The following is a 7,766-nucleotide window of genomic DNA, read 5'->3' as shown; positions in this document are numbered from 1 at the left end:
ACTCACCATGGTGACTCCCGCCGCGGTCGCGCCCCCGCCGGGTCCGGCTGCCTAGGCACTAGGGTTGGAACGCGGTCTCCTGGGCGAACTTCAAAAGTTGTTCCCCTTCGCCAAAAAACAATCTCCAGACACCCAAGCACTCACAGGAGCCAATGGAAACCCAGAAGGGACTCCATCCAGGCGGGATCCAAGACTCTGGGTGAAGGCAAAACTTAGCAGACCCGGTGCACACTCCGACCTGGCGATCCCCAACTGTCTAGAGATGCACCCTGATGCGCTCTGCAGGACTGCCTGTCCAGCTGCCTTGCCTGGACCTCCTTTCCCTTAACACTTAATCCAAACTCTTCTCTGGCTCAGGCTGGGCTCGGGCCGGGCAATCTGTCCATAAATGGAGAATTCAGCACAGGCCTGACCAATCAGAGTTTGTTTTCGCAGCGTCACTCCTCAGAGAAGCCGAGGTAGCCAACAAGCGTGAAACTACAAGAGTTTCCAAAGGCCTCTGGATCTTGTAGTCCTGCGGCCTCGCTACCCTGCAGAGCACGCTGCTGTCCCATCGGTCCCCAAGGAGCCACCCCCAAACCGAAAGGATGAAAACACTTGGGGTGAGTGGGAAACCGCTCTCGTGTCTCTTCTCATTAAGGAGAAACTTAGCATCGATTTAGCTCCTACGCACAAGTCGCATGATTTTCCTAGATTCTTCTTTTTTAAAATAAGTATTTCAAAAAGTATTTATAAAAGATCACAAAGTCGCAGCCCAAAGGAAATCCTTCCTTCCTTCCTTCCTTCCTTCCTTTCTTTCTTTCCTTCTTTCTTTCTTTCTCTCTCTCTCTCTCTCTCTCTCTCTCTCTCTCTCTCTCTCTCTGGATTGTGAAGAAAGTCGAAAACATTTCCTCCACCGGTCCTTTATACCTGAATTCATTTCCTTGGGAACGGAGGAGATTGAGAGGGAGGGGGGAGGGAGGGAGGGAGGGAGGGAGAGAGAGAGAGAGAGAGAGAGAGAGAGAGAGAGAGAGAGAGAGCTTGGTCCTCTGCGGTGTCCGGTTTCAGGAAACCAGGTAGCCTAGGAGGGAGGGGAACACAGATTCCTAAACACGATGAGGGAGTCTGACTCCTAGTGAAGGGAAGCAAACTCGCAGGGCCACCACGGGGCTGCGCTCCCAGTGTCTGAGGAAGAAAAGTTCAGTAAGAAAAGTTCCAGAGCACAGAATATCTTGAGATTCGGTCGTCCCCCTTCACGTGAATCTATAGTAAAATAAAATAAAAAAAAAAAATCTTGGCTAGTTAGAGTTTTGCACTTTGTTTTAATGTGGTGCACACCTACCGAGGACTATGGCCAAACCAGGAAAAGGAGTGAATGCTGATACACCCTGCAACAGAGATGGAAGGACCCAGGAAAACTATTATGTGAAAGAGGTCAAGGTTCAAGTTCACCAGGTGCCATTCCATGTGTTCTAGCGGTGGGTAGGGAACACTGCTTAGAGGGAGTAGTAGATCTTGGCTGCTTGGGGGTGTGGAGTGTGGCCTGACAGCGGATGGAACAAAGGGGCTTTGTCTTGGGGGGTGGTCCAAGGATATCCCCTAGGTACTGATGGTGGTGGTAAAACTGACTAGACCCCAAACCACTGAATTGTAAGTTTCCAAGTAAGAATCTTATGGTATGTGAATTACATCAATTTTTTTTAAAAGGGGGGGGAGCATATGTGCACTTCGGAGGACAACTTGTGGGAGCTTGTTTTCCCTCCACCATGTTGGTCCCAGGGGTTGAACTCAGGCGGTTAGGTTTGGCAGCGAGTGCCTTTAATCACAGAGCCATCTCACAACAATTTGAAAGGAAGTCATGTTTGAATTTTTGTAACCATTTCCCGTTTGGGCAATATCTTAGTTAGGGTTTTACTGCTGTGAGCAGACACCATGACCAAACCAAGTCTTATAAAGAACAACATTAACTGGGGCTGGCTTACAGGTTCAGAGGTTCAGTCCTAAGGTGGGAGCATGGCAGCATCCAGGCAGGCATGGTGCAGGAGGAGCTGACAGTTCTACATCTGCATCTGAAGTCTGCTGGGAGAATACTCACTTCCAGGCGCTAGGCTGAGGGTGACTCACCTGGACCTGGAGGACCTACCTGCTTTGCCAGTGTGAGGACCCGAGTTAGATCCCTAAAACCAATGTGGAAAAAACAACTGAGGTGTCATGGGATGTTGGGGGGACAGATATAGGCAGAAAAACTTAGGGTTCACTGGCCAGGCAGCTCAGCCTACTCCTTGATTTCTAGGTCAATAAAAAACCCTAATCTCAAAAACAATAAAGACAGAGGCCTGGAGGGGTGGCTCAGTGGTTAAGACCGCTGGTTGTTCTTGCAGGGGCCTGCGATTTGACTCCCAGAAATGGTTGCTCACATTCCTTTGTCTATTTGTAATTCTGGAGGCTGAGGCAGGAGGATTGCTTCAGTCCAGGAGGTCTAGCCAGCCCGGATAAGAGTGAGACCCCATTAAGACGAAAACAAAAAAATATAATCAGAAGAGAGAGAGAGAGAGAGAGAGAGAGAGAGAGAGAGAGAGAGAGAGAGATAGATGACAGCCAAACCTTTGACACAGCAGGCGTGACCTTGTGCCCAGACGTGGCTCTTTATGTCACTGAGGCGTGCCACCTTCAAAGATGTATAAGGCATTTTAAGAACTCAGGAACAGAGATCCCCAAAGAGGAAAGCTGAGCTTACAGGCAACACAAGGAACATTAGGTTTTGGGCCCAAAATAATGACACATACCTAAGCCACCTATCCATGGCTAGCCTCTATGTCTCTGTCTCTCCTCTCTCTCTGTCTCTCTCTCTGTCTCTCTCTCTCTCTCTCTCTCTCTCTCTCTCTCTCTCTCTCTCTCCCTCCCTCCCTCCCTCCAACAAGATCTCTTTAAATAACCCAGGCTAATCTTAAACCTCCAAGTTGTCCTATATTGATACTGCAGTCTAACTTACTGGTTATGTGGGATATATTGAAGACTGCTTTAAAACTAATAGCCAATTTTATTATTACTTGAGGGTTTTAGTTTGGTTCTATTTTTTGAGACAGGGTTTCTCTATGTAGCTCTGGCTGCCCTGGAACTTGCTCACAGATCAGGCTGGCCTCAGACTCATAGATCTGAATTTAAAAAACAAAGTTTAGGGCTTAAAGAATGTAGGTCAGTTGGTGGAGAGCCTGCCCAGCATCCACTGAGCCCTGGATCTGATTCCCAGCACATCGTAAATTGTGTAATGTGGTCCACATCTGTTATCCCAGCATTCTGGTTGTGGAGGGAGAAGGATTAGGAATTTAAGGTAATCCTCAGCTACATAGTGAATTTGAAGCCAGCCTGGGCAATGTGGAAAAAAAAATCTAATGAAAAAACCAAAGAGTTCTTTATTAACACTAATGTCTAAGCAGTCAGGACTTGGATGTGAATGCCCCACCCCAGCCCAGGTCATTTTCCGGAATTTTATAGCACAATTCTTTTCTAGATTTTGAGCAGTCAGTCAGATAACTAGACTTATTGGCATAGGAAACAGACTGTAAGATCTTAATTTTTCTGACCTTCAAGTCCCTCATTTGTGAAACATTCTGACATGAGTGAGAGATTAAACGCACATGGAAACAGTCCACAGAGGCAATTCCCTTATCCCTCCGCCCTTCCCCAAGCTCCAGGTCAGAGATTCAGCTGTGGGACTATGGCTGAAATCAGGCAGCAGCCCTGCCCCTGAACTGCACAGCGTTGTGGGAGTCGCGGGTACCACTGCATGAGCGTTTGTGAAATTCCTCGGAGTGCTGTGATACCCAACCACTGTGAAGGTTCCTCTCTGTCTCCTTCATGGTTGTCTGAGCCTTCGTCTCTATTTGAATGTATAATCGACCATAACTGGTCATGTGATCCGGCTGCTAATTTCACTAAGAATACCCTTGGGACCTGAGTGGGCTGGTGTGGTCACAGGTTCTGACTTTCCTGTGGGAGCCCTGGTTTGTGCTTCTTTTCCTCACTTAATTTCGGTTTCTCTAGGGGTAGGGGTAAGGTTCTCAGTGTGTTCCCAGGGCTGGCCTTGACCTCCTGATTTCAAGCAATAGAGCTGCCTCAGCCTACAAGTGAAGAAACTTACGAGGCTTTAAGTAAATTTGTCGACTGTGCCGCTTTGACTCTTAGTTTATTTGAATGAGAGATCATATAGATATCCTAGATTTTACATCAAATTGTGTTTGTTTTTTCTTTACTAATTTTTTGTTGTAACATAATAAATTTCTTTTGGAATTACATTTTGTGTGTGTTTGTGTGAAAGGACACCACCCATGTGGTCTCAGGGATAGAACTCAGGTTGTCCAACTTGGCAACAGATGCCTTTATCCATTAAAGTATCGTGTCTGTCTGGTCCCAAGTTATGTTTCTTGAAAATCCTTATCTATGGGACTGGAGAGATGGCCCAGCAGTTAAGAACGGTCCCCGCTTTTCCGGATGACCAAAGATTATTTCCCAGCACCCGGGGCAGGCAGCAGCTGCCTGTCACTCCGTTTCCAGAGCATCCACTGCCCTCTTCTGGCCACTATGAGTACTGCACACACTCGCTACTCTCCCTTATACACTAAAAATTAAAATAATCATACAGATTTTTTAAAATCCTTTTGTTCTCATTAGTTTTACCTGTCTGCGATAAGCAGACACAGATTGGGGAGGAAAAGTGCTGTTTCAGCTTACAGTCGAAGTCTATCGTGAAGGGAAGTCAGGCAGGAGCTGAAGGTAGGATTCCGGAAGCAAGGACCACAGAGGCGTGCTACTTGGTGGCTTGCTCCGCATAGCTTGCTCGGCCGGGCCTGCTTCCTCATTCAACCCAGGACCACTCGCCAAAGGTTGATACCACCCAAGGTGGGCTGAGCCCCGCGAATCAATAATTAGAAGAAAGTGCACCCAGCCCCTTGCTGACAAGCCAATCTATGGATACATTTTCTCAAGAGAGGTCCCTCACTCAAAGCCTTGGTAGCTATGAGGAAGCCTCTTTCCTAACTGTAGAGCTTACCTTAGGCCAGACGCGTGATGACGCAGTTCAGGTGAACACTCCCCACCCCCATACACCGGGGCTGTTTGGGTGAGCCCCGACCCCCAGACACAGCGCGGCTTTGTGCAGGCTCTGCGTGTCTGTTCCTCTGCCGGGGAAACCCCCGCCCAGACACATGACGGCACCGCACTATTTAGGTGAGAGCCCCACACACAACTTAGCATAATTAACTGTAGTTAAGCCTAAAATACAAAGGAAGAAAGGAAGATACAAAGATACATTTTTATGAAAATATATAAACAAATACTGATTCTAATACAATCCTCACCAATATATTTTGTGGGGCATGGGGATAAAATAGCCCTTAATCTTATTAAAATAAGATTAGGCAAGAAAATTAGTTTCCATAGCAATAGCATAAAAGAACACTTCACAGGCATTCACAACAAAGTTTTGAGAAAGTCATTGAGGGAAAGCCTGCCACAGATGCTCAGGAAACAGGCTTGTCACATCATGTGAACTGTCCTGTTTAATTCCCCCACCCTGCTTCTGTCTTCACAGGTGTCTGTGGTTACATTTGCTAAGTATTAGCAGGATCATGCTTAATCTTCCCTACAACCCTCTTAGCTCCATTAGAAGTCACGAAAACTAAACTGAGCCATTCCAAGTCAAGGAAACTAAATTGACCTGGATTTTAATCCTGGCACTATGTAAGCAGAGGCAAAGGGATCTCTGGGAGTTCAAGGACAGACTGGTTTACATAGTGAACCATGACAAGGGTTGCATAGAGAATGAAAACTAAATTGAGAGAAAGCTTGAAGTAACTTGTCCAAGCAAATGCTGCATCAAGTCCCTGGCCCTGCAGCCCAGCTCCTCTCCTGTGGGCAATGCCTCTTCATCGGAAGTGCCCATCAGAGGAAGGCTTCCAGAACGCAGGCCCAGTGTGAACAGAAGCATGCTTACGAAAAATCTTTGACCCTCTCCAAATCTAGGCTCCTTGGAAAAATTACTGCTTTTGATAGAGCATAAGGATTCCACGGGTGGGGCTGGGATTGGGGCTCAGTTCAGGTAGTGCTCCCCTTAGTTCAAACCCCAGCACCATATAAACTGGTACCCTCCTGTAATCCCAGCACTAGGGAGAGAGAGACAGGAAGATCACAAGTTCAGCTCATCCTCAGCTACACATCAAGTTCAAGACCAGCCTGAGGCACACAAGACCTTTTCTTTTTTCTTTTCTTTATATATAAGTACACTGTCACTGTCTTCAGACACACTAGAAGAGGCCATCAGATCCCATTACAGATGGTTGTAAGCCACCTTGTGGTTGCTGGGAATTGAACTCAGGATCTCTGGAAGAGCAGTCAGTGCTCTTAACCACTGAGCCATCTCTCCAGCCCTGAGACCTTTCCGTGAAATACAGTAAGGATTACAAGTGTGGACTTGGACTGCAGCTGACTAGAGAAGTGTGTGCTTAGAATGGATAAAGAATGGATCAGCAGCACCACAGGAAACAAAAGGAAGTAAGAATTGCATCTACATAAAGAGTTTCACTCAGCTTCTCACACTGTTTTCCCCCTAAATATTTGGAGGATGATTTGAAAGCATGGTGTTGAAGAGCATTTCAGTTGGACTATGTAGCATGTAGTGATTATTGAAATAAGTGTGTAGAGATATACACATATGTTGAAAGGAACGTACATGTGCGCGTTTGTGCACATGAGTCTGTGTGCGTGCACACGAGTGAGTGTGGGCATTCACGTGCCGCAGCATGTGTATGGAAGTCTAAGAATAACTCGAGTGAGTCAGTTCTCTCCTTCTACCACACAGACCCTGGGGACCAAACGTGGGTCATCGGTCTTGATGACGAAGCTCCTTTAGCCATTTTGTCATCCACTATATCACTTCCTGATTTAAACCAACGTATTCCTTTCTTCACGTTTTAGTCTGATTTTTATATGGAGGCTATAAACCTGACCTTTCCCTTGATGTTTCTTTGTCGCTATTACTACCGCCCCCAGCATTGCTACTATACTTCTCATTATTTTCCGATGCTGGGGATCAAGCTGACAGTACTCGAGATGAAAGTCAAGCATTCTACCACTGACCGACACACCCTCCTCACTGCAGCGTCCAGAAGGAGGGAATACTTCTATGAATATCACTCCATCTCCTAATGCAGAGGTAAGCTCTTGGACCCACTCTAGGTAGAAAACAGATTTATTTATATGTATGGGTGCCTGTGGAGGCCGGGAAAGGGAGCTAAAGCCCTGGAGCTGGAGTCCCAGGCAGTCGTGGGCCACCTGACCTGGAAGCTGGGATCCGAACTCAGGTCTCTGGGAGAGCAGCAAAGCTTTTAACTGCTGAGCCTTCTCCCCAGCCTCTCTGTGGCTACATCTTGCTCTTTCTTTTTGTCTCCTTCAATATCAATATTTGCTTTTAATGAAAAAAATTTTAGACTTAATTTTATGAATATTTTCCCTGCATGCATGGACGTATACCACGTGCTGGCCTATTGCCTGGAGGGGTTGGAAGGAGACCCAGAGCCCCTGGAGCTGGAGTCGAGGATGGTTGTGAGCCACCATCTGGGTGCTGAGTCCAGGTTCCTCTAGAGGAACAAGTGCCTTAACCATTGAGCAACCCTTCCACCCTCTCCCCTCCAAGTTTTGCTTTCTTCCTGAATTTTTAAGATTCTTTTATTATTTTTTTTTCCCCAAAGAGGGTTTTTCTGTGTAGTCTTGGCTGTCCTGGGACTCAATCT

General features: G+C 46.8%; 1 protein-coding gene across 1 annotated transcript in view; it reads right to left on the bottom strand.

Annotated features, from left to right (window-relative positions):
* The window catches only part of Myo1e (myosin IE), a 192,221-nt gene extending 191,925 nt beyond the window's left edge, over positions 1-296 (bottom strand). Inside the window, exon 1 of the mRNA NM_173101.2 lies at positions 7-296. Within this exon, the coding sequence (NP_775124.1) occupies positions 7-9 (3 nt within the window). The 5' untranslated portion in view covers positions 10-296. The remainder of the gene's footprint in view (positions 1-6) is intronic.
* Positions 297-7,766: the final 7,470 nt, after the last annotated feature.

The sequence above is a fragment of the Rattus norvegicus genome, chromosome 8, assembly GCF_036323735.1.
Source record: "Rattus norvegicus strain BN/NHsdMcwi chromosome 8, GRCr8, whole genome shotgun sequence".
In the NCBI taxonomy this organism is placed as follows: domain Eukaryota; kingdom Metazoa; phylum Chordata; class Mammalia; order Rodentia; family Muridae; genus Rattus; species Rattus norvegicus.
The sequence above is the reverse complement of the archived record's forward strand: the minus strand, read 5'-3'. Positions and strand labels throughout refer to the sequence as shown.